Raw genomic sequence first — 27,004 nt, forward strand, 5'->3', positions numbered from 1 at the left:
CTCAGTGGTAGAGCGTCGGCCTGGCGTGCAGAAGTCCCGGGTTCGATTCCCGGCCAGGGCACACAGGAGAGGCACCCATCTGCTTCTCCACTCCTCCCCCTCTCCTTCCTCTCTGTCTCTCTCTTCCTCTCCCACAGCCAAGGCTCCATTGGAGCAAAGATGGCCCGGGCGCTGAGGATGGCTCTATGGCCTCTGCCTCAGGCGCTAGAATGGCTCTGGATGCCACCGAGCAGTGCCCCAGATGAGCAGAGCATCGCCCCCTGGTGGGCATGCCGGGTGGATCCCGGTCGGGTGCATGCGGGAGTCTGTCTGACTGCCTCCCCATTTCCAACTTCAGAAAAATACAAAAAAAAAAAAAAAAAGAGCAGGTAGATATTCATGCATCATCAGTGCAACAAAAATTAACAAAGGGAAAGAACGCATAAAACGGTGTGCCTTAAATATAACTTTGTTAAGAAACAAAACTTGGCTTTTTTTTTTCTTTTTCTTTTTCAAGTGAGAGGAAGGGAGATAGAGACAGAATCCCGGATGTCAGATTAGGGTCCAGCTGCAACCCAGGTCTGGGGCCAGGCTCACAGTTGTAACCAAGCTACCTTCAGCGCCTGCGCAGACACTCCACTGAACTATCCTGGGCGGGTGTGTGTGTGGAGGCATGAGATGTGTTTGATCCAAGAGCCATGGCTGCGGGAGAGGAAGAGAGGGAGGGAAAGAGAAGGGGAGGGGTGTGTGGAGAAACAGATGGCTGCTCCTCCTTTATGCCCTGACCAGAAATGGAACCTGGGACAACCATACACTGAGGATGCTCTACCATTAAGACAACTGGCCAGGGCCAAAACTTAGCTCTTCACTTCTCTTCCAAATAGCCAAAAGGGAAACATGAATGTTACATCGCTGTCAGGTACAAGTAAAAATACAGGTAATTCAAGGACTAGTACTTATTTGGGGGCCAGTATTACTTAACCTTCCTTTTCAAAACCTAAGTTTTGTTTGGCACCATATACAAACAGTAATCTAGCAACATTTGCACGTTGGTGGTTCGCTGTAGGAACCATACGGGGACCGCTCTGCATTTCCATTGAAGTCTGGAATTCTTTCGTCAGGGTTTGGCTTTCCTCGCTTTCGGAGAGAAGATGTAACGGGTGGGCATGGGCGAGCGGAAATACAATTTGATACAGAGCCTCCAGGGCGGCTCATAAATTGAGATTTGGTTCCTTCGTTCTAAAGTCACTTAGACCTGCCCCTTCCCCTTCCTAACAGTCCTGTTTCCCCCCATGGACTGGGTAAAATGGGTAGAATTCTAAGCTGAAACGACTCGTGTTGGTGGCCTCCGGTGCCAGGGAAGGGTCTCAAGTCTTCAGCCTCCATTCGGAACATGGACGAAGCAAACCAGTCCTAGTCTCGAGTTCCACAAAGACCTTGGCACCTGGGGAAGCCAGCGCGTCAGCCGCGACCACCTCAGACTCGGCGAAACAATACCAGAGCCGTCACACGCCAGAAACCATCCTCCCAGCTCCGACACTGCGAACGGGCGCATGCGCAGCACAGGCGAGGGACTGCCGTCACCCATCCCGGAATCGTCATCTACACGGACTGGCTCCCTCGTCTCAGGAAATCCCTGGCAGCTGCTATGTAGCATTACTACCCGAAGAAAAACAAGGGAAGCAGCTGTCCAATATCCAGCGCGTTTCCGTTTCAAACCCTAACTTCCGGTTCGTCAGCCGGTTCCGGCCTCTGCCTTTCACTTCCGGTGCCCTCTGTTCCGCCGCGGCCGGTTCCCGCGCCCGCTGCCGCCGCCGGTGCTGCCGCGCTTCAGGTGAGAGGACTTGGGGCACCGTGGCGTGCTGCCCGCGGAGACGTTGGGGGACCGTGGTTTCGCTGTCCCCCGGACCTCCACTGCCGCCGGCGGGCAGCGGGCTGCCCTGATCTGCAGCCCAGCCCTCCGGCCCTGGCTTGCGGGTCGCGGGGGCCGCCGCCGTCCCATCCGGCCTCCTCGCCTGGGTCTGGGGCTTCCCGCGCCCCGGTGGCCTTTGCGCCCCCAAACTTCGTTCCTCCCTTTTCTGGGGTTTGAGCATCTCTCCCCTTCGCTCTCCCTGTTGACACCTGGTCCTCTTGGACTTGGGGGTCTCCACATGCTTTCTACTTCCTTTTTGAGGTTTTTAATCTGTATAATAATAATATTAAAATGGTATTTCAGTTTGATCGAAAAGGTCCCTGTGACTTTTATTGAGGATCGTAACATTTATTAGAGCAGCTTTTCTCTAAAATGAAATACACTGCTCTAAAGTAACACACTTTATGTAAATATTTGGTAGAACAGGTTGTAAACCCGAGAGAGTAAATATAATTGAATATATGGTGCTCTCTGTTAACCAGCATGTGGAAGATCCCTGACACCTAAATTTTCAAATTGTTTTTCTGTAGGAAGACTCAGATTTCGCCTTCTTTCTTGCAACTGTAGTAATACATAAAGAGTACAGTCAAAGGGTTCAAAAAATTAAGTGACAGCATTTGGAAGTACCGGTCCTTTGCGATTTGAATAATGCAGTTCTCTGACCTGGGTATTTTGAGAGGAAACAAACTTAATTTATGAAAACCGGTAGAAAGCTTTACGGGGGAGGAGACCTACTGCTCTTGGTGATGAGGATAGCAGCTGCTGGCTCATCCTTGTGAGCTTACATATGTGCCTATGGGTCCAATTCAAGATAGACAGTGGTGGAATAGGGAAGAAACATGAACTTTAGAAGACTTGTTCTGTTACCAGTTTGATGCCCATGAACGGATTTTATAATCTCTCTGAACTCCCCTTTCCTTAATTGTAAAAGCAGGACAGTTGTTATCAAACAACCTTGTAAAATAAGATTCTCTCTATGAAAACCATCCAATGTATTAAGTGTGAAACAAATAATGGCCATTTACTATTTATTTAGCATAGCGCCTGGAACACTTAAATTCCAGTTTTTTTTAAAAAAAAATATTTAACCAAAACTTATACAGTATAATGCTTATTATGTGCCGGGTACTGTGTGACTTATAAATATGAACTAATTCATCTTCATGAGAACCCTAAGATGCAGGTGGTATTATCATTCCTATTTTGCAGATGAGGAAACCTAGGCACTAAAATTCAAGTAACTTTCCCAAGTCAAATACACTAGTTAGTAAGAGAGAGCTAGGACCTGAACTCAGGGAGTCTGGCTCTAGAGTTTATGTTCTTAATGAGTCACTCTTCTACTTCTCAAATGTTAATTGAACAATGGCCCCACAGGGCGAAACTTGCCTGTAGCATAAACCTGATCAAACAGAGGGAGGGATAAACAGCTCATTATTATTGCAGCTTTCCAGTTGAACAGAATCTGATGGAATATTAGGGAATAGTAACCCTAAGCCACAAATTGGGAAGGCAGAGGAATTTTAACTTTGAGTCCTAATAACTTTTGGCATTCTGGTAACGTTGCGGTACGAAACTCCTGTTTTTCTGTCAAGTTGTAAAATAGAACTTAAACTGCACAGCAATGAAAGTTAGAGGTTTGGATATATCAATATCTTTGATATATGTTAACTTGTTTATTGTATATGCCTTTCTTTTAGGGAATTTCTGAACAAAATCTGCCTCGACACATGTTTCAAGGATGGCTCTCCCTATTATTGTAAAATGGGGTGGACAGGAATATTCAGTGACCACACTTTCAGAAGATGATACTGTGCTGGATCTCAAACAGTTTCTCAAGACCCTTACAGGAGTGCTCCCAGAACGACAGAAGTTACTTGGACTTAAAGTTAAAGGTAATTTTTTCCTCATATCAGATGTTTTACATTGGTATGAATTTTTGTATTAGCTATTTATTCTCTTTAATAAGTCTTTCCTCTTGGAGATGTCTTTGATAGGGCTATTTCTGAAATTGCTTTATAATATAAGGTGGTATTGAAAATACCACCAGGATTAAGGATAACTTTTGATTTCTCTGATAGTTGGTGTTTGCTTGTTAAATGTTTGGCGCAGAAGTACCAGGTAAAACAGTATTTTTGACATTTGTCTTTTAGCGCAGCCTTTTCATTATAGTGTGGGCCTTGTACTCCCCCTGAATTATCTTTGAAAGTAATGATGATTAGCAATTATAGACAGTGTTCATATCCAGTCAAAAAGGGACTTTCATGGTGTCTGTGTTTGTCATATCATTGAAGGGCATGTTTTGAGTAGCATTAAATCTACAGTTATCTTAGGTGCATGATTTTCATGACTTTCTGGAAAACAATTATCTTCATCTTGAACAACAAAACAAACCATAAATTTATTTTGTTTATTGTGTTAAGGGTGTTCCTTAGATGGAGCTGGGGAAAATCCGACCGTTTATTAATTGGTACTTAGTGTGTTAGAAATTCCTAACTCAGCAGTAACAGTTTGTTAATTTGAAGGAGTAAAAAACGTGCTGTGTGATCTGTACCAAACCTTTTAATGTTAGGGTTTTGTATAATGGGGTAGTGAAACCAGCACCTGAAGTTTAGTGAGAAAACAGTCATTTGCTTGTATTGTAGGCAAACCTGCAGAAAATGATGTTAAGCTTGGAGCTCTCAAACTGAAACCAAATACTAAAATCATGATGATGGGAACTCGTGAGGAGAGCTTGGTAAATGTTTACTTTTGTTACCATTTGTCCCTTTGAAGATAATATGATTTATATTACACTTCTGTATCATAGTTTTAATTGTTGTCAACTTGTCAGTTTAGCAGTCAGTGAAAGCTGCACAGGGAATGTGGTATTAACTCCGCCGAAAACAAATATGTACTGGAAACTTGTTAGTATATGGTTAGCAATAAGTACAGCAGTAGTGCAAATGGTCAAATTTGACATGGCAAATCTGCCCAATGACACATTTCACACAAGTGTGACAATTTTCCCACGGTGTGTGGTTGAGAAACTCTTGAGCTCAGTCTCATTTGTTTTTTATACTATGTGTGCAGCTGTTATGTTAAAGATAATATGGTAAAACAAAACATTTTCATCTTAATAGGAAGATGTCCTAGGACCACCTCCTGACAATGATGATGTTGTCAATGACTTTGATATTGAAGATGAAGTAGTTGAAGTAGAAAACAGGTAAGTGCTTTCCACTATCAAAGCAAATTGGTTGTAATGTGAGAAAAAGTGACCGTTTCATCTGAGATTTTATTCTTCCATTAGGGAAGAAAACCTACTGAAAATTTCTCGCAGAGTAAAAGAGTACAAAGTGGAAATTTTGAATCCACCCAGGGAAGGGAAAAAGCTTTTGGTACTAGATGTTGATTATACGTTATTTGGTAAGTCGGCTAAAATTGTGCTTTATCTTCTGTTATCCACAACTTTTTTCCTTTTGTTTTTCTTTTGTAATGTGAAATATTCGAAAGCTGTTCTTATTATTACAAAAGTCATTCATTGTAGAAAACATACACAAGAATAAAAGAAGTCATCTGTAATCCCGAGACCCAGAGATGACCACTCTTAAATTTTTGTGTATCTTCAAGGGTGTGTTTGTATGTATTTATTACTTTTGCTTAATGATATATTGAACATCTTCTTGCTCATTTAATGTTATTCATTGTGAATTAAATTCTAGTTTATGGGTACATCATAATTTAACCAAGTCATTACTTAGTAACACTTAAGTTTTTATGAGAATTATTTAAAAACCATTTTTGATATTTTATCCCTGGTTTTCTGTTTAATTATGTTCAGGGAAGATTCTTTAATTTAAAATTTCTCAGCAGTAGAAAAAATGTCCATTTCATCCTCTAATATTGTCAAGAAGTGATTAGTTAACTCCTGGTTTTAGAATGAATTTACTTACCTCTAATTCTAAACTTTAAGTACATGTTATAAGTTAATGTACATTTATTCTAAAATTTGATTATAAGTTAATTAGACCTGTCATTTTGGTGAAATGTGATTATATCTGGAAGGTGAATGTCAAAGTGAATATAAGTGGCCCTAATTTGTTTTTTATGTTATAAAGTAACATCCGCACTTTAAAGGCTAGGTAACAAAAAAGTGCTCTTTACTATATAAACCTGAGTTCTGGCTGTTGTTCCTCACAAACTGAGCAGAACTGATCGATTAAAATTAGATTGCACAGGTACTGAATTGTGTGCTTTGAAAACATCTCTTTGTCAGCTAATGTAATTCAGTCTAAAGTAGCTTACATTTGAGTGTTTATATTACATTCCTAAATTTAATTGATATTAGGTACTTGTCCACCATAATAAACTAATACTCAATCTATGACTGGTTTTCTTTTAGACCATAGGTCTTGTGCAGAGACTGGGGTAGAATTAATGCGGCCATATCTTCATGAATTCCTTACATCTGCATATGAAGATTATGACATTGTTATTTGGTGTAAGCTGTCTTTTTTGTTTGTTTGTTTCTTTAGATTTCCATGGAAATAAGGTTGTTCCTTATATTATTCTGCTTTATAAAATGTTACCTAAAATGACCTAAGTTTGAATATGATACATTTTTTATTTGTTTTAGCAAAGTTTAAATAATCATGTTTGACTTTCTTGCATCACAGTATAAACTTAAACACACAGTTGCCATATAACCACTGAAATAGTTAAATATAGGAAGAGAATAGATTATGGTGTCAGAATAAAGATGGACTTATTTTCATAAGACACCCCCCTTGATTAGGAATTTTTATTTCTGATCTTGACTGTAGAATCTTTGATGCTTCAGGATATTGTTGCTCTTTTCTTCATCACTCTAGTTTCAAAACACTTGGAGAAAGATATGTAATTTTTAAAAAATCACAGTAATTTGGTTCTTCAGAATAAAGAAAGACAGTGTGAATTTACTTAAGGAAAATTAATGAACGGACGAAAGTAGTATAACTCAAATTGTGGTCTATGGACCATTCCAGGAACAGGGGTCTGTGATAAGATGAAAGTAGTGTGTGTTTGCTCCAGGAAGCAAATTTGCTACATTACCGAGCACATTGTTTAGTTCAATTAAAAATTTTTTTGTGGCAAGACTTTCTTGAAAAGGGAAACATTGTATTGATTTTCACCTTACCTCCCCACCAACATTTAAATTTAAATTTGTTTAAATTTGCTGATGGCAATATTAAGAGCTCCATTTAATTGTATTAGAATTTTGATGAGAGGCCACATGGTTGTATTGCAGTCTGTAAATTTCCTTTGTACTTTTCCTTGTAATCAGAGTATCTCCATTGTTCAGTGATAATATGAGTTTCCAGCCATTAAGATTAAATACTTAAATACATAATTTTCTGGTTTGTAAGACAGAGAAGAAAGCTTCCTGAGAAACAAATTTTTGTTTGGTAACTGTGATATCTGAGATGATAGTTGAAAAAAATGTTTATCTTCCTGATGTTAAGCTAAACATAGAAATTAGAGAACTTTTTGCAATCATATGTTTAAAATAAGTTATTTTTATAAATTATGATATTTCATGGTAACATGTTGAAAAGGGCACCTCAATGTGGAGCTAAATAGAGTAGGGTTATAATTTTGGCTGTCTTTACTCTGTAATACTGGGCAGGGCAGTTAATCTGTCTAAGCCTTATATCCTCATCTGAGAATGAAAATAAATCAGCCTACATTACAGAGTATTTGTAAGAATAAAAACATCGGGGATAGCACCTAATACTGTGTCTCGCATATAGTGGTTACTTAGTAATTATAAACAGTTTTTATTAGCTGTGAATCTTTTGGTTTTCATCTGAAAATCATAAAGACAAAATAGATACTGAATTTAAAAAATTGTGGTTTTCTCTTGTGATGGTTGTTGGAGATACATCAGTCAAAAGTTTTAGATCAGTTGGCTGGTTTACCGTGGAAGGCGATTCTTTTGGTTGTTGTGTGTGTGCGCGCTAAAGATGCTTATTTTGAGAATGCAGGTATCTCTATTGCCCTTAAAAAAACAAATATACACACTTGAAATAACTGAACTCCTTTTCCATTTTTAAACATTTTGCTTGGTAATATCTATTTGGTTCAGTCCAGTAACTGGAGACCAGGAGGCCACACAAAGCTGAGGGTTGAATTTTAATAACAGTGATCTTAAAACTGGCTGGTGTCTGCCAATGAGAAGATTGTCACTATGTCAGTTTATGAATTTGGTTGTCTCAGACTCCCTATTAAAAGCTGCTAGACTCAGCACTGAGTTAGCTGAGCCTGTCAGAGTGCATTGAACCAATCTCATCTTTAATGTTAACTTTGGACATGTACTGTTAATGTGCTTTTAGTGACATCTATACTTGTGCACATTGCCTGGATGGAAGAAATGGGCATGTAGATACCTTCCATTTGAGTTTGGAACTGATACAGAATAGTATCAGGGCTGTTTTTAAAGAGAACTTTGGTCTTTATTTATAAATTTCCTAGGTTCATAGTTCCTTTTAAGCATTGGTTACCTGTTTCTTTTAGATAAGCTGTTTAAATTTTATTCTGTCTTGAAGACCCACTAAAATAAGTTTATTTTTAGAATTACCATAAATTTTAGGATTACCATGAATATGTAATTTATTGAACTTTTAGTCTTGTTTAGAAAACTTATACAGAAGGTTGTTTTTTTTAAAACGAAATTCAGGCTTTTCATATATCTTGTATTATCATTCCTCATGTTTTAGCCGCAACAAATATGAAGTGGATTGAAGCTAAAATGAAAGTAAGTGTCAGAAAACAATCCATTTAAGAAAATTTTGAAATCGCATTTGTCTTTTAAAAAGTTTCTAATTGAATTAAGTTAGTTCTCACTGGAGGGCATTTAGTAGATAAGTGAACAGTATCAGGAGTTAAAGGTGTGTTTCAAGTCTGACCATGGACTGTATTGAATACCCATGCCTTTTTCAAGAAAAGGTGCAGGAGAGCTCCCTTTCCTCATCCCTCCCATTTTACTGTAATGCTCTTCTCAAATAGTGAGTTGGGAATTAATCTGTTTCTAGTTTCTTTTCTGTGGAATACCATTTATTGACTTAGCTAAGTGAAACTAAACTACTAACCAGCTGTTAAGTAAGAGGTGGTGGCCCAAGGGGTAAAAAGTTGGCATTATGGGAAATTGTAGCTAGTATATTCAGAAAGCCTGAATTTCCCATGTTATTGTAATTTACCCACATGAATGTTTGTATTTATAGGAGCTGGGAGTCAGTACAAATGCAAATTATAAGATTACCTTCATGTTGGACAGTGCCGCTATGATAACAGTACATACGCCAAGGAGAGGATTAATAGATGTAAGAAATCATTTTACTTTTATTTAAAGACTTGTTTATTTTCTAATGTACTTTTGTATTTATGTTGATGGAATAAACTAAAAGTTTAGAAATACATCTGAATGGATAGTTTTGTATCAACTGAGTGTTCACATTGGAAGATGAATTTAAGGCTAATAGATTTTTTTTTAAAATAATTTTATTTTTTTAATGGGGTGACATCAATAAATCAGGATACATATATTCAAAGATAACATGTCCAGGTTATCTTGTCGTTCAGTTATGTTGCATACCCATCACCCAAAGTCAGATTGTCCTCTGTCACCTTCTATCTAGTTTTCTTTGTGCCCCTCCCCCTTTCCTTCTCCCTCTCCCCCCTCCCCCTGTAACCACCACACTCTTATCAGTGTCTCTTAGTCTCACTTTTATGTCCCACCTACGTATGGAATAATGCAGTTCCTGTTTTTTTCTGATTTACTTATTTCACTTCGTATAATGTTATCAAGATCCCACCATTTTGCTGTAAATGATCTGATGTCATCATTTCTTATGGCTGAGTAGTATTCCATAGTGTATATGTGCCACATCTTCTTTATCCAGTCATCTATTGACAGGCTTTTTGGTTGTTTCCATGTCCTGGCCACTGTGAACAATGCTGCAGTGAACATTGGGCTGCATGTGTCTTTACGTATCAATGTTTCGTAACATTGAGTTTTGGGGGTATATACCCAGTAGAGGGATTGCTGGGTCATAAGGTAGTTCTATTTTCAGTTTTTTGAGGAACCACCATACTTTCTTCCATAATGGTTGTACTACTTTACATTCCCACCAACAGTGTATGAGGGTTCCTTTTTCTCCACAGTATCTCCAACATTTGCTATTACCGTCTTGTTAATAATAGCTAATCTAACAGGGGTGAGGTGGTATCTCATTGCCGTTTTGATTTGCATTTCTCTAATAACTAAAGAAGACGAGCATCTTTTCATATATCAGTTGGCCATTTGTATTTCTTCCTGGGAGAAGTGTCTGTTCATGTCCTCTTCCCATTTTTTTATTGGATTGTTTGTTTGTTTGTTGTTGAGTTTTATGAGTTCTTTGTATATTTTGGATATTAGGCCCTTATCTGAGCTGTTGTTTGAAAATATCATTTCCCATTTAGTTGGCTATCTGTTTATTTTGTTATCAGTTTCTCATGCTGAGCAAAAACTTCTTAGTCTGATGTAGTCCCATTCATTAATTTTTGCCTTCACTTCTCTTGCCTTTGGAGTCAAATTCATAAAATGCTCTTTAAAACCCAGGTCCATGAGTTTAGTACCTATGTCTTCTTCTATGTACTTAGTTGTTTCAGGTCTTATGTTTAGATCTTTGATCCATTTTGAGTTAATTTTAGTACAGGGGGACAAACTATAGTCCAGTTTCATTCTTTTTGCATGTGGCTTTCCAGTTTTCCCAGCACCATTTATTGAAAAGGCTTTCTTTTCTCCATTGTGTGTTGTTGGCCCCTTTATCAAAAATTATTTGACTATATATATGTGGTTTTATTTCTGGGTTTTCTATTCTGTTCCATTGGTCTGAGTGTCTATTTTTCTGCCAATACCATGCTGTTTTGATTGTTGTGGCCCTATAATATTGTTTGAAGTCAGGTATTGTAATGCCCCCAGCTTCATTCTTTTTCTTTAGGATTGCTTTGGCTATTCAGGGTTTAGTTCCATATAAATCTGATGATTTTTTGCTCCATTTCTTTAAAAAATGTCATTGGAATTTTGATGGGAATTACATTAAATTTGTATATTGCTTTGGGTAATATAGCCATCTTGATTATATTTATTCTTCCTAACCAAGAACAAGGAATATTCTTCCATCTCATTATATCTTTTTCGATTTCCCTTAACAATGATTTATAGTTTTCATTATATAAGTCCTTTACATTCTTTGTTATGTTTATTCCTAGGTATTTTATTTTTTTTGTTGCAATCGTGAAGGGGATTATTCTTTTGAGTTCGTTCTCAAATGTTTCATTGTTGGCATATAGAAAGGCTATTGACTTCTGTATGTTAATTTTGTATCCTGCGACCTTACTGTATTGGCTTATTGTTTCTAGTAGTCTTGTGGATTCTTTGGGGGTTTCGATGTATAGGATCATATCATCTGCAAAAAGTGATACCTTTACTTTTTCTTTTTTGATATGGATGCCTTTTATTTCTTTGTCTTGTCTGATTGCTCTGGCTAGAACCTCTAGTACCACATTAAATAAGAGTGGAGAGAGTGGACAACCCTGTCTTGTTTCTGATTTAAGGGGGAAAGCCTTCAGTTTTGTGCCATTTAATATGATGTTAGCTGATGGTTTATCATATATGGCCTTTATCATGTTGAGATATTTTCCTTCTATACCCATTTTGTTGAGAGTCTTAAACATAAAATTATGTTGTATTTTATCGAAAGCCTTTTCTGCGTCTATTGATAAGATCATGTGGTTTTTGTTCTTAGTTTTGTTGATATGGTGTATTACGTTAACCGTTTTACGTATGTTGAACCATCCTTGAGATTCTGGGATGAATCCCACTTGATCATGATGTATTGTTTTTTTAATATGTTGTTGTATTCGATTTGCTAGTATTTTGTTTAGTATTTTAGCATCTGTATTCATTAGAGATATTGGTCTGTAGTTTTCTTTTTTTGTGCCATCCTTGCCTGGTTTTGGTATGAGGGTTATGTTGGCCTCATAAAATGTGTTTGGTAGTATTGCTTCTTCTTCAATTTTTTGGAAGACTTTCAGTAGAATAGGAACCAAGTCTTCTTTGAATGTTTGATAAAATTTACTGGTATAGCCGTCTGGGCCTGGACTTTTATTTTTGGGGAGGTTTTTAATGGTTTTTTTCTATTTCTTCTCTACTAATAGGTCTGTTTAGGCTTTCTGCTTCTTCTTGACTCAGTCTAGGAAGGTTGTATTGTTCTAAGAATTTATCCATTTCTTCTAGGTTGTTGAATTTAGTGGCATAAAGTTTTTCATAGTATTCTACAATAATTCTTTGTATATCTACGGTGTCCATGGTGTCATTTTGGATTTTGTTTATATGAGTTCTTTCTCTTTTTTCCTTGGTACGTCTTGCCGAGGGTTTGTCAGTTTTGTTGATCTTTTCAAAGAACCAGCTCCTTGTTCTATTAATTTTTTCTATAGTTTTTCTGTTCTCTATTTCATTTATTTCTGCTCTGATTTTTATTATCTCCTTTCTTCGGCTGGTTTTGGGTTGTCTTTGTTCTTCTTTTTCTAGTTCCTTAAGGTGTGAAGTTAAGTGGTTCACTTGGGCTCTCTCTTGTTTGTTCATATATGCATGCCTGAAGTGATATGAACTTCCCTCTTATCACTGCTTTTGCTGCATCCTATAGATTCTGATATGTCGTATTGTCATTTTCATTTGTCTGTATATATCTTTTGATCTCTGCACTTATTTCTTCTTTGACCCATTCATTTTTTAAAAGTATGTTGTTTAGTTTCCACATTTTTGTGGGATTTTTTTCCTCTTTTTTGCATTTGAATTCTAGTTTCAAGGCTTTATGATCAGAAAATATGCTTGGTACACCTTCGATTTTTCTGAATTTGCTGATGTTGTTTTTGTGGCCCAACATATGGTCATTTCTTGAGAATGATCCATGTACACTGGAGAAAAATGTATACTCAGTCACTCTGAGATGAAATGTTCTGTAGATGTCTATCATATCCCGGTTCTCTAGTGTTTTGTTTAAGGCCACTATATCTTTGTTGATTCTCTGTTTGGATGACTTATCTAGAGCCATCAGCGGTGTATTGAGGTCTCCAAGTATGATTGTATTTTTGTCAGTTTTTGTTTTAAGGTCAATAAGTAGCTGTCTTATATATTTTGGTGCTCCTTGGTTTGGTGCATATATATTAAGGATTGTTATGTCTTCTTGATTCAGAGTCCCCTTAGCCATTATGAAATGGCCATTTTTGTCTCTGAGTACTTTTACTGTCTTGTAATCAGCATTATCAGATATGAGTATTGCTACGCCTGCTTTTTTTTGGGATGTTATTTGCTTGGAGTATTGTTTTCCAGCCTTTCACTTTGAATTTGTTTTTATCCTTGTTGCTTAGATGAGTTTCTTGTAGGCAGCATACAGTTGGATTTTCTTTTTTAATCCCTTCTGCTACTCTGTGCCTTTTTATTGGTGAGTTTAATCCGTTTACATTTAGTGTAATTATTGACACTTGTGAGTTCCCTATTGCCATTTTATAGATTGCTTTCTGTTAGTTTTTTGTCTTGTTTGATCCTTCTCTTTCATCTTTCTATCTTTTATTTTTTATTTGGTTGTATTCCATACATCTTTCCTCTGTTGCTGTCTTTTTTAAATCATGTGCTTCTGTGGTGTTTTTTTCAATGGTGGTTACCTTTAAGTAATGAAAAGGGTTCCTACCATGTTCATTGTAGTGCACTATTTTGTGAGTACTTTTGCACTCCATTGTCCTTTGCTACTGTTAATCTCCATCCTCTCCTCCCCCTTTCTTTTTGTTGTTGTCACAGTTTAAATTTGGTTTTATTGTGTTAGGCTCCAAGGATAGGTTTTTCTGTTTCTGGTTGAAGATCTTGTTGAATTTTGGGGGAGATTTATCAGTATCGCTTCCTCAAGGCTAATAGATTTTAATTTTATTTTATAGATTTGAGTTTTAATTATAAAACTGAGCATCGTAATGCAGGAAAAGTCAAGAAAGGTCATAGGTAGTTGTTGCATGATGGGGGCAGCCCAAAGTTGCTAAAGACAGAGTAGGTGAGAAGAAATACTGACCGTCATTTAGGGAGATACTAGAAACAAACCAAAACGTACTTCCTGCCCTATGTGAAGACACACATCGTGGAGCTTGTACTTTGGGGTGATGTGTGTGAAGCCCCAGAGAAGAGGACTGGGCTAAAAGGGTTAGGGCTCTTCACTGTGTTACTTGTCAGGTTACTAATCATATTCTTTTTTGTGTATGTGACAGAGAGGGACAGACAGGGACAGACAGACAGGAAGGGAGAGAGATGAGAAGCATCAATTCTTCGTTGTAGCACCTTAGTTGTTCATTGATTGCTTTCTCATATGTGCCTTGACCAAGGGCCTTTAGCAGACTGAGTAACCCCTTGCTCAAGCCAGCAACCTTGGGCTCAAGCTGGTGAGCCTTGCTCAAACCAGATGAGCCCGCGCTCAAGCTGGCAACCTTGGGGCTTCGAACCTGGGTCCTCCGTGTCCCAGTCTGATGCTCTATCCACTGCACCACTGCCTGGTCAGGCACTAGTCATATTCTTGATCTCCTACTATTTATGAGTTACCTCATATTACAAAAATGAGCAAGGCCCTATGATAGGCTCTATTGGGAATAAGCCATGAGGAGACAAGGTCCATGACTTTTGGAAACACACAAACTAATAGGAATTGGGAATAATTTAGTATGCTAGGGAAGCTTAGGGGAGATGATATTAAAATTGTCAGTCATAAATAGAATAGTTTAAGGCATGAGGATTTGCTCAATAAAGGAAATACTGCATGGATTAGGGGGAAATTAATTATTACTTACTAAAGTGGTACATTTACAAAATCTAAACAATAAAAAAAAGTTTGGGAAATGTTAAAGATAGTGTTTATAATAATGACAAGAGGAGTAAAAATCTTTGCTCTCTGACATTAGGAAATTGAAATATTAATTTGTATTTACCCATATAACGAGACACAGCTAAATCATATGATATAGTATATCATCTAGTGCTTCAAAATTTTTTATGATACATCATTAAAGTGAAAGAAGTATTTTACAGAGCAGTGTTTGTAAACTGATAGAAAATAGTTCTTAACCTTTGTTTGGTTCGGGGTTCCCCTTAGCTTAACAAAAGATCTGTGAACTCTGAGGCTGCTGCTGTTTTATAAAAAAGACTGAAGGTAAACAATTTTATCAGACTATCTAGTTCTCTTTAGTACTGACTGGATTATAAGTAATATAAAACTCCTTTGTGCTTTTTCTGTGTTTTCAGTTTTTTTCTATAGTCGGCAATATTACTTCTCTAATTGAGAACAAAATAGTCCATGTTTGGGGAACAGCGGGTGCTTGACCTCGCTGTAAAATGACAACACTGTTTAAGAGGATGTAGTATTCCTAACCCTGGGTATCACATAAAGCTCTTGTCGTATTTATTGAGATGGTGTTAGCCAAGAAAACCAAGAATCTGGCTTATTGTTTTAGCTTCTGTGTATTTGTCTTCAAGTTTAAGGATTGTATTTCAGCAGACAAGTAGGACAAACAAATTTAAATAAATAAAATTTTAGTAAAATTAAAATATTTCAGTAGTGTTCTTTGCCATAGCTAGGGCACTAAGAAGAAAATAACCCCCCTTTTTTCACATTAAAATAAATTAGAGGAGAAAAAGAAAACATTTTTAAGTGACAGCCCGTGTCACCATTTACTTACTACCATTTCATATATAATTATTATTACCATATAGTCTCATATTGCATAAGTGAGACTCCTGCCTTTGTCAAAATGTACTTTCACCACTAAAAATTAATTTAAAAATCTTTTATAAATGTGTAAAATATATTCACATTATTCAAAATAAAATGTACATAATGAGAAGTCTTCCTCGCACTTGGGCCTTCGAGCTACTTAACTCCTTCCCGCAGGAAATGACTTTGTGGTCTTACAGACTTTATGCAAGTACCAACAGATATGACTGTATGAGGAATTAATCTTTTTTTTTTTTCTGTATTTTTCTGAAGCCGGAAATGGGGAGAGACAGTCAGACAGACTCCCGCATGTGCCCGACCGGGATCCACCTGGCACGCCCACCAGGGGGCGACGCTCTGCCCACCAGGCGCGATGCTTTGCCCCTCTGGGGCGTCGCTCTGTTGCGACCAGAGCCACTCTAGCGCCTGGGGCAGAGGCCGAGGAGCCATCCCCAGCGCCCGGGCCATCTTTGCTCCAGTGGAGCCTCACTGCGGGAGGGGAAGAGAGAGACAGAGAGGAAGGAGAGGGGGAGGGGTGGAGAAGCAGATGGGCGCTTCTCCTGTGTGCCCTGGCCGGGAATCGAACCCGGGACTTCTGCACGCCAGGCTGACGCTCTACCACTGAGCCAACCGGCCAGGGCTGAATTAATCTTTTTTGAAGACACATTTTAATAATTCAGAAATAAAAGCAAGAACTTACAAATTATGGTGCTTTTGAAGGTAAGCAGTCAGAGCCCTTGAAATTATGCACCTCTTCCGCTGAATTAAAGACATCAATTTTTCTGTAATATTTAAATTCTGTATTAAAACAGATAAATATTTAAATTCTGTATCAAAAGAGGCAGCTACACTGTCCATCACTGAGGTTTTCTAGTTTTGAGAACAGACCCCTTTCTGTGGCCATGCCACTCTGAACACACCCAAGCTCATCGGATCTCGGAAGCTAAGCAGGGTTGGGCCTGGTTAGTACTTGGATGGGAGAACAGACCTCATGTGACTCTCAAGCTCTGAGGGGGGTAGTATTATTAGCCCAGGAAGTCACGTGACCTCTCAGCAGACATTTAAGCAATTACTTTAGATTTTTAAAAAATTAAATAATTAACTCTTCCTTTGACCCCAAATCTTCATGTTGAAACCATGGAAAGTCTTGTAAAGGGGTTTAGGTCATTTGGACATGGACAAATCTTTCAGAAGGTCACATTTTGAGATACATCATGCTTTCCAGTGTGTGGCATCTCAGTTCTGGTTGCTCACAGCCAGCTGTCCCTGTCTACAGAGGGAAGGGGCGTGCTGCATGGCTCTGCAGGGCATTTTGTATTATCTCTGCTTTTAAGTGGTAATCTATTGATAAAACCTGAGTTAAATCTAAACTTTTATTCTAAGGTAAAGCCTCTTGGTGTTATATGGGGAAAGTTTTCGGAATTTTACAGCAAGAAGAACACTATTATGTTTGATGACATAGGAAGAAATTTTCTCATGAACCCACAGAATGGACTAAAGGTAAGATAATTTTACCTGCTATGCTTATGTAACTTGGAATATGTGCTAGAACTTTAAGACTGCTGAATTTCATAAATTTTTGGAACTACTTTATTATAGCCACACAAGAAAAGCTTAAATATTTAGAAAGATTTATATGAAATTGAACACTTTCTTGTTTAGCCAACTCATGCAGGTATTTTATTTTAAATTAGCTTTGTGGAGCAATATCTAAAGGACTTTTAGCATCAAAAGTGAAAGCATCAGACATTTTATCAATAAGGGATACAGCCTGATCTGTGGAGACGCAGTGGATAAAGCATTGACCTGGAACACTGAGCTCACTGGTTCAAAATCCTGGGCTTGCCCAGACAAGGCACATACTAGAAGGAACTACCATGAGTTTATGCTTCCCACTCCTCCCTTTCTCTATTGTGACAGAACAGTATGAAGATGGAAAAGATAGCTCTGTATTATGGTAGTAATGCAGATGGAGTCTTCCATTTGAAGTGGAAATCCTGAAATTAAGATCTTTTTATTTTCAGTCCTGAATTTTTTCACAAGCTAGGTTTGATAAGGGAAAAACTTGAAGAAAGTATATTTCATAAGCTTTCCTTACAGACTGTTGATATGGTTATGAGTGTCCAGTGAGGATAGTGTAGGGACAGAATGCTAATGTAGGTAGTGAATTGCCACAAATACCATATAAGAGCTGGTGGCCCCTGGTGGGGTAGCTCAGTCAGAGCCTCATCCTGACACACCAGGTCGCGGGTCCCTCCCCAGGCGGCAGGGCACGTCCAAGAATCAGCCAATGAAGGCATAAATAATTGGAGCAACAAATCAGTGTTTGTTTCTCTCTCTCCCTCCCTCCTCCCCTCCCTCCCTCCCTCTCCCTCTCCCTCTCCTCCCTTCCTCTCGAAAATCAACCTGTGAAGAAAATAAAAATTTTATAAGTTGGCAACTTGGAAGCAAGTATTTAGGATATATGAATAGTTATGTCACCCGTTAAAAATGGTTTCTGTTTGAGGCTATGGGAGAAGTGCTTTTCCTGTGTGTAATTTACCAGGTATAAGATACAAAAATATATTCTTCAGTCTTAAGAAAAAATGTAATCTAAATTGAATCCTATATGAAACTAGTGATTATTACCTGTACTGGAAAAGAGGTTAAGTCATGATAGTCAAGGAATGATTTAAATTTTTTTAATTGAGGTATAATATTGGTTTTAGGTGTCCAACATAATAATTTGGTATTTGTATCTATTGCAAAATGATCACTGCAGTAAGTCTAGTTAACATCTGTCACATACATAGTTTTGGATATATTTTTTCCTTCTTCTTTTCCAAGTGAGAGAAGGGGAGGTAGACTCCCACATGTGCCCTGAACAAGATCCACCCGGCAACACCTGTCTAGGGCTGATGCTATGCCCGTTTTAGGCCATTCTCACAACTGAGCTATTTTTAGTGCCTGAGGCATAGGCTCTGCAGAGCCATCCTCAGTGCCTGCAGTCCAGCCATGGCTGGGGAGAAGAAGAGAGAAAGAGAAGGGGGAGGTGGAGGGGTGGAGAATCAAATGGTCACTTCTCCTGTGTGCCCTGACTGGGAATTGAACCTGGGAGTTCAACACGCCAGGCCAATGCTCTGCCACTGAGCTAACTGGCCAGAGCCAACATTTTTTTTTTCCTTGTGATGAGAACTTTTAAGATCTTTCAGCAACTTTCAAATGTGTAATACAGTGTTATTAACTATAGTTGCCATGCTGTACGTGACATCTCCATGACTTATCTTCTGACTGGAAGTTTACACATTTTGATGCCCTTTACTCATTTCTCCCACCCCACCCTCGCCTCTGGCAACCATCTGTCTGCTCTCTGGATCTGTGAGCTAGCTTCATGGCTCTTTATTTTCCCAAGCCAATATTTGGGCCCTGCTCATCTTGGATACAGAGATAATACACATTTCTAGTTTTTCATGTTATTTTAGAGCAGGATTTTTTTTTTTTTCCTAATCAGACTACTAATTAGAATCACTGAAGGGATTCCTAAAATACATAAGTCTCCACCCCCAAAATTCTAATTCAGGAGAAGTATTTTTAAATATACCACAGGTGATCTCTCACATGTCTCCTTTTGAAAACCTCTTTTAAGAAGGTAGTTATTAATCATCTGCCCACACTGATGTAGAAGCAGTTTTGAAATTGAGAAATATCCTGAAATACTGTATTTTATTGTCATGGTGTCATAACACTTTTGGTAGAAATCTCAAAAGAAAGGCTTCAGAGATCTTAAACTTAACACTGCTTATCTTAAAAAGTTACCTTCTAATAATATAAGCTCACTGATCTTAAGGTTTGAAATATAATACAGAGAGCATTGTGAATTATGAATGTTGTACGGAACTAGAAGAACTTGAGTTTTGGCCATAGATAAACTGATACTCAGAAAACTTCATTTTTATTATCTGTACAAGGATATGATGTTATAAGATAATGGGATAATCCAGACATTCTTCAATTCCTAAAAATGTTGCTTCCACTGCCAGTGAGCACTTAGATCAGTTTTGAAGACGGGAACAATAGTAAGCAGTGATTATACTGGAACAGTAAAGTCAATTAAATGAATATTTTTCCCCACTTATCTAGTTTAACTTTTACACTCAGAATCATTGCGCATTTTAGTTTTCTCGCATAGTAGTACCCAAGACCAAATGTTTAGAAAGTAAAAGTAATTGACCAGGACCTTGGGCTGGAGATACTATTTTCCAGCCACTGCACTGGATTTTCTCTTTCAGCTTAAACACCTTCCTGCTTTTAAACTTGTAATCACTTTGGCACGTTGTATATTAATAGTTTGAAGGTTAACATGTTATCTTTACAATCTTTAGTTGAGTGCAGGAATACAGTAAAACAGTACAGTATTACTCCTCACTGCACTACATCACGATATTGCGCCTGTTGACTCCCGGCCCCAGGGCTGTGTCTCCTTGACCTCCACCATCTGTGCTGCTGATGTTGGGAAGTAGGCTCCCTACAAGTGTTGCTGCTTTGCAGACTCTGAGAGCTGTCTGCTTTTCAGGGTTACTATAAATCTTTATTATTATTTTTATTTATTCATTTTAGAGAGGAGAGGGAGAGAGAGAGAGAGAGAGAGAGAGGAGAGACAGAGAGAGAGAAGGGGGGGAGGAGCTGGAAGCATCAACTCCCATATGTGCCTTGACCAGGCAAGCCCAGGGTTTCAAACCGGCGACCTCAGCATTTCCAGGTCGACGCTTTATCCACTGCGCCACCACAGGTCAGGCTTCAGGATTACTGTAAAAATTAGTAACTACTGACCAGTTTGCACTTTTTAGATTACATTAAGGCTATATCAATACTTAACTATTATTTATTCAGTCCTTATCTGTGTCTTTCGTGAGTATGAGATTCTAATATTTTGTATAATGGAAAATCCATGTATAAACAGCACTATATACAATTATATACCGAGACCTCCCATGTATGCATCATCTCCAGTTTAAACAACTAAACAACTTACTGATTTATGGATGATTATGTTTGCTCTATATCCTGCCTACTTCCCTCTCTAATATTTTGAAGCAAAAGCAGACATCATTTTTTCAAAATTAATTTTAAAATTTTGTGTAAAGATATTTAATCTGATGTGTTTGTTTATTTTTTAAAAAGATTTTATTTATTGATTTTTGGGAGAAGAGAGAGAAAGGGGTGGGAAGTAGCGGGAAACATCAACTCTTTGTTGCTTCTCATATGTGCCTTGACCACCAGGCAAGCCTGGGGTTTCAAACCAGCGACCTCAGCATTCCAGGTTGATGCACTACCCACTGTACCACGACAGGTCAGGCTTGAGCTGGTATCTTTTTTTTTACAGAGACAGAGAGTTAGAGAGAGGGACAGATAGGGACAGACAGGAAGGGAGAGAGATGAGAAGCATCAGTTCTTCATTGCGGCACCTTAGTTGTTCATTGATTGCTTTCTCACTCATATGTGCCTTGATGGGGGGGGGGGGGGTTCCAGCAGAGCGAGTGACCCCTTGCTCAAGCCAGCGACCTTGGGCTCAAGCCAAAAGCCCCGTGCTCAAGCTGGTGAGCCTGTTCTCAAGCCAGATGAGGCCATGCTCAAGTTGGTGACCTTAGGGATTTGAACCTGGGTCCTCTGCGTCCCAGTCAACGCTCTGTCCACTGCGCCACCGCCTGGTCAGGCAAGCTGATTTTTTTTTTTTTACAGAGACAGAGAGTCAGAGAGGGATAGATAGGAACAGACAGACAGGAACAGAGAGAGATGAGAAGCATCAATCATTAGTTTTTCGTTGTGCGTTGCGACACCTTAGTTGTTCATTGATTGCTTTCTCATATGTGCCTTGACCATGGGCCTTCAGCAGACCGAGTAATCCCTTGCTTGAGCCAGTGACCTTGGGTCCAAGCTGGTGAATTTTTGCTCAAACCAGATGAGCCCATGCTCAAGCTGGCGACCTTGGGGTTTTGAACCTGGGTCTTCCGCATCCCAGTCTGACACTTTATCCACTGCGCCACCGCCTGGTCAGGCCAAGCTGATATCTTTAAAAAAGCAAACCTTTTAATTGGAATTGTAACAAAGAAAAGTGCACAGAATTTATAGTTTAGCAAATTGTGATAAAGATAATATAACTGCCGCTCAAGATATAATATTTCGTAGCAATTACAGTCCTTCATCGTGCCTACTGTCCTGCCTTTTGTACTTTTAAAATGAATAAAAATATATCAGCTTTAACAGATGGGGTTTTTCTTGAGTTGTGAAACCTGAATGGTTTTGCAAGCCAATGTCACCTTAATAAATTCAATTAACAAATTTATCAAAATATATCAATCACAGAATTTAGAAAATACGACTTTTTATGGGAAAAGTCTTGTATAATTAAAATTTTTTTTTTTTTTTTTTTCTGAAGCTGGAAACGGGGAGAGACAGTCAGACAGACTCCTGCATGCGCCCGACCGGGATCCACCTGGCACGCCCACCAGGGGCGACGCTCTGCCCACCAGGGGGCGATGCTCTGCCCCTCCGGGGGGTCGCTCTGCCGCGACCAGAGCCACTCTAGCGCCTGGGGCAGAGGCCAAGGAGCCATCCCCAGCGCCCAGGCCATCTTTGCTCCAATGGAGCCTTGGCTGTGGGAGGGGAAGAGAGAGACAGAGAGGAAGGAGGGGGTGGGGGTGGAGAAGCAAATGGGCGCTTCTCCTATGTGCCCTGGCTGGGAATCGAACCCGGGTCCCCCGCACGCCAGGCCGACGCTCTACCGCTGAGCCAACCAGCCAGGGCCTAATTAAAAATATTTTTAAGGAGACTTTAATGATAGATGCTTAAGGTAAAATGAGAAAGGAAACATTACAAAAATATATGCTATCTTAGCAAATATAAAATTTTCACAGAAAAATACTGAAATAAAAATTGGCCCTGGCCGATTGGCTCAGTGGTAGAGCGTCGGCCTGGCGTGCAGAAGTCCCGGGTTCGATTCTCGGCCAGGGCACACAGGAGAAGTGCCCATCTGCTTCTCCACCCCTCCCCCTCTCCTTCCTCTCTCTCTCTCTCTCTCTCTCTCTCTCTTCCCCTCCCGCAGCCAAGGCTCTATTGGAGCGGAGATGGCCCGGGCACTGGGGATGGCTCCTTGGCCTCTGCCCCAGGTGCTAGAGTGGCTCTGGTCGCAACAGAGCGACACCCCCTGGTGGGCAGAGTCGCCCCCTGGTGGGCGTGCCGGGTGGATCCCGGTCGGGCGCATGTGGGAGTGTCTATCTCTCCCTGTTTCCAGCTTCAGAAAATACAAAAAAAAAAAAAAAAATACTGAAATGAAAATCAGTGTTAAAGTTTTTCTCTCTTAAATCAAGCTTATGTTTGGGTTAACCTTATGAATGATGTGAATGAAGTTATTCAATTAGTAAGAAGCAACTGGAGTGATAGAAGGGGGAAATGACAACTGATAGCAGTCATGCGAAGAAGAGAAGCCAAGTAGGGTCAAGTGCTGTAAGAAAGCCGACGTTTCTGGTTCAGACTGTAAAGCTAGCATAAGGTAAATTAGGTAGAAGAGCTCTTGTACTACAAATATCCCATGACTGTCAGTTTATGAAACCGAGGTAATACAAAAGTAAATTTTGGTGTTGACATCCATGGTGATACTTGATCTCATTAACTCTAAGTGATAGAATAGTGCAGATCTCTTCTGGTGTCCGCAGTGCAGTGTGAAATGTTGGGTCTTGTTTGTTCCCTAACAGATAAGGCCTTTTATGAAAGCACACCTAAATCGAGATAAAGACAAAGAACTCTTAAAATTAACTCAGTACCTCAAGGAAATAGCAAAATTAGATGACTTTTTGGACCTAAATCACAAATATTGGGAAAGGTAAGTTCTAATTGCTTATTAATTTTTTTTTCATCCTTGAATGAAAAAATTCACGACTCTGGTTATACTCATAACTCTTAATTTTTATTTAAAGGGGGTAAATCCTAGGACTATTTTCTCATCCTGTGACATCTCCCCCAAAAGAATTTTTCCTTTTTGTCTTAACCTTTAACTTGTTCGTAAACCCTCGACGTAAGATCTTTAGTACTTCTTATGGAAGGACTTGAGAGACTGGTACATGTTTGTGATGCTACCTGTAAATTATTTTGTGACAGGTCACTCTTCTATGAATCACATGGGAATGTAATTTCTGTTTTCATACTGTAAAATAATGTCAGCATAAACTAAAATACTAAAAATTTTCCTGTTAAAAATTAATCTACAATTAATCTATAATTTCCCTCTGTAGCAGAAAAATTAGAAAACTTTATTCCACTAGGAAAACAATTACTTTTGATTTTCCTTTCCAAAGATAACCTGTTACTATCTTGGTCTATAGAGTCTTCTGGTCTTTCCTAAGCTCAAACATGCACAGATCTACATACAGACTGCATAGAACCATCAAGATTTTGAAACAGGAAAAACCTGAGGAGTGGACAGGATTATTACGTGCTACAAGTAGTTAATACCCGATTCCACTAATACAACAACAGGAAAAACTTTAATTATAATGCTTTGGGGCTTTTCAGATTTCACTTTTGGCTTTCATATTACTTTGACATATAGCCTCTTATTAGTCTCATAATCCTATTAGGAAGATAACCTTGACATTTTAATTCCATCTCCAAATTGTAGAGGATGTCATCACATACATGATAGGTATACCACAGTGCCGCAAAAACAAGTTTTTGCTTCAATACTTGTTATGATTTTAAGAACTCTTTCCTCTCACCCTTACTACTACTGAGTATAGTAATTTTTTCTTTTTTTTTTTGAGAGGTTAATTATTCCATTTTTAATAAGCCAGCCCTGCAGCCTAGAGGCTGGGAGGTACGGGGATGAGGAATGGGGCAGGAATGGTCAAAGAGCGGAAACCCAGGCCCGAGTATAGTAATTTGTAAATGTGAAATAGGGATATATAAGTTTTAATTTAGTGGTAGAATCCTGTAAAAGAATATGAAGAAAAATTTGCTTGATTAGTAAATTAATGTCTTTGTGTTTTTACACTCTTGGTCAGAGTCCCTTAGCATCTTTGGCCCACTGTCTTTGTGCAGGAAAAATAAGATCTCTAAGTGTAGTTTGAGGTTTTTTTGGAAAATTACAATACTAATTATTTGGAAGTAAGGCAGCATAGTGGTAACTTCCAGGGCCTTAGTTTGAATCTGAGTTCTGCCGCTTTCTGTGTGAACTTGGGCACATTGCTTAACCTCTTAGTCTCTATAAAATAGAAATAAGTTCTAATTGAAAACTCTTCATAGAGCTGTTGTGAGGACTTGAATGTAGCATATATATTTAGAACAGTACTTGGCAGGTAGTCAAAAGATGTTAATGTTTCACAGTTATTACTCATCTTAAAAAGTATTGTTACTAAAATCAACTACTTTCCTTTGGGGAGAGGGTTAAATTGTTGTTGCAAATTTATTAGCACGATACTGCTTAGACGGCTTTCCTTTATGCCTTGTAGGTATCTCTCAAAGAAGCAAGGACAGTAGCTCCAAGTTACGCTGGCATGACGCTGCTGAAGATACTTGAGATCCATGAACTCTTGCTTTTCTGCTAGAAATCACTCTAATAGTGCTGGATACTGAAGCGGATGCTGCTTACACTTGGTCTTCCAGTTCTTTTGTAAATTTAATTTCCTATTTTTTGAAGATCACAGCAATATGCTAAAAAATAATCTTTTTCCCCTATGTGAATACACTGTTATTTTTGAAAAGTGTTTTCTCCATCATTGAGTACTGAGTTTTTTCCCCCCACACACAAGAAAAGCGGACAAAAATGTATACTCAACAGTGTTATTTTGTGACTTCGAAAACAAGTTATGTCTTGTGTTCCTGCCTTATTGTGTTGTTCGTTTGACTAAATCTAAGACCAAACCCATCTCGAAATGACTGCTTTTCCTTTAAAAAAAATTTTTTTTCCCCAGTAAGAAACCTAGTTTGGTATGCTTAAAGTTACCAAAAATTTTTTTGTTCCATTGTCATAGTCACAGTTTCTCTTTTTACTCCACCATTTACGTCTCTAAATTCTGAGCTGTCTCAGCTTGGTTGTATGTGTGTCAGTGTTCTTGGGGTAATACTGGAACATGTCAGCTGTGATACCGATATGTTATAGTATGAGAAATAGAAAACATAAGATTAAAGAATGAAATTAAGGAACAAGAGTGTTTCTTTTTGGTGGCTAAGTAGAAACATTTCTGCCTAAAACCATTGTCATAAAAGCAGTTAATGGCAATACATTTTAAAATGGGACGAATCTCTGGCTTGGCCATCAAAAGCATGAACAAAAAGGTTTTGTTCTGTTCTAGCTATATCTTGTCTAAGTGCAGACACTGTGTTTCAGTGAAAATATCTAACCATAAGCTTAAAGGAAATTATTTGCAATACTTAAGCCTGCAGATATGTAATGTGACCACTGTTTTGTGTTGACAGTATTGCTTAATACAGTTCTTGTATTTGAAAGGAATCTGATCCTTTCAAATGAACATGGTGTATATTGTTCTTACGGGACTATTTCAGTGGTGTAAATAATAAATATCTTTTCTTAAAACATTGGTTGTCTGCTCTATGTTATACTGAATACTTTGCCTCTGTTGAATCACAAAACAAACATTAAGTTCAGGCAAGTACATCTTGAAAAAAAATGTGTATAGTTTTAAATGTGTATTTCACTATTCATGTATTCAGAATTGGTTTTCATAATTAGGTATGTTAAATTACTTAATTCTAATAAGCACTATGTTTCCAGAAAGAAGCTATTTTCTTTGTGACAGGTTATTATAAGGAAATACAGTGCAGGAGAGTCTTGAGTACCTTTAACTATAATTATTCAGTTAAAATATGTTTCTAAATTATGAATCCAAGTTTAAATATTTAAGGATGGAATAGAATATTCATTTCATCGCTACATTTCCCACTGTAAAAGGCAGTTCATTTCAGAGTAGGCAAGGAAAGGGCTTAATTGTTTTAAGATAACTGAACACTTAAAACTATTAAAATAGGTCAAGAAAGAGCAGATTTTTTTTAAGTAGACATTTTCTAAATCATAAACTAAAATACAAAAATTGGCAAGCCTCAGGAAACCAAGCAGTATTTTTAAAGAACATTTTTGCCATTAGGTGGCGCCCAAACCAAGGATGACTAGCCTGTGTGCTAAACAGAACAGTTCTGAGAGGATGTCATGGACAGTGTATTGAAATCACAGGTGCTTGTGTTACTGCTACATTCATAGAGTATGGAAGTTTTGGGTTCTCTGCATTTTTTGATTTATTAAATTTATTATTGGTGTTACGTG

General features: G+C 38.4%; 1 protein-coding gene across 2 annotated transcripts; it reads left to right on the forward strand.

Annotated features, from left to right (window-relative positions):
• Positions 1 to 364: 364 nt before the first annotated feature.
• Positions 365 to 26,262, forward strand: UBLCP1 (ubiquitin like domain containing CTD phosphatase 1). Of its 2 annotated transcripts, XM_066342772.1 has the most exons (11): positions 368 to 1,813; positions 3,589 to 3,783; positions 4,534 to 4,625; positions 5,011 to 5,096; positions 5,181 to 5,296; positions 6,273 to 6,371; positions 8,626 to 8,663; positions 9,130 to 9,228; positions 17,077 to 17,193; positions 23,424 to 23,551; positions 25,176 to 26,262. In XM_066342772.1, the coding sequence occupies exons 2-11, from the start codon at positions 3,630 to 3,632 to the stop codon at positions 25,201 to 25,203; spliced, it is 957 nt and encodes a 318-aa protein (XP_066198869.1). In that variant the 5' UTR covers positions 368 to 1,813; positions 3,589 to 3,629; the 3' UTR covers positions 25,204 to 26,262. The 2 variants fall into 2 exon arrangements, with proteins under 2 accessions (XP_066198870.1, XP_066198869.1); XM_066342773.1 differs by lacking the exon at positions 4,534 to 4,625 and having other exon boundaries at positions 365 to 1,813.
• The last annotated feature ends 742 nt before the right edge of the window (positions 26,263 to 27,004 follow it).

Source organism: Saccopteryx leptura, chromosome 6 (genome assembly GCF_036850995.1).
Source record: "Saccopteryx leptura isolate mSacLep1 chromosome 6, mSacLep1_pri_phased_curated, whole genome shotgun sequence".
Taxonomy (NCBI): domain Eukaryota; kingdom Metazoa; phylum Chordata; class Mammalia; order Chiroptera; family Emballonuridae; genus Saccopteryx; species Saccopteryx leptura.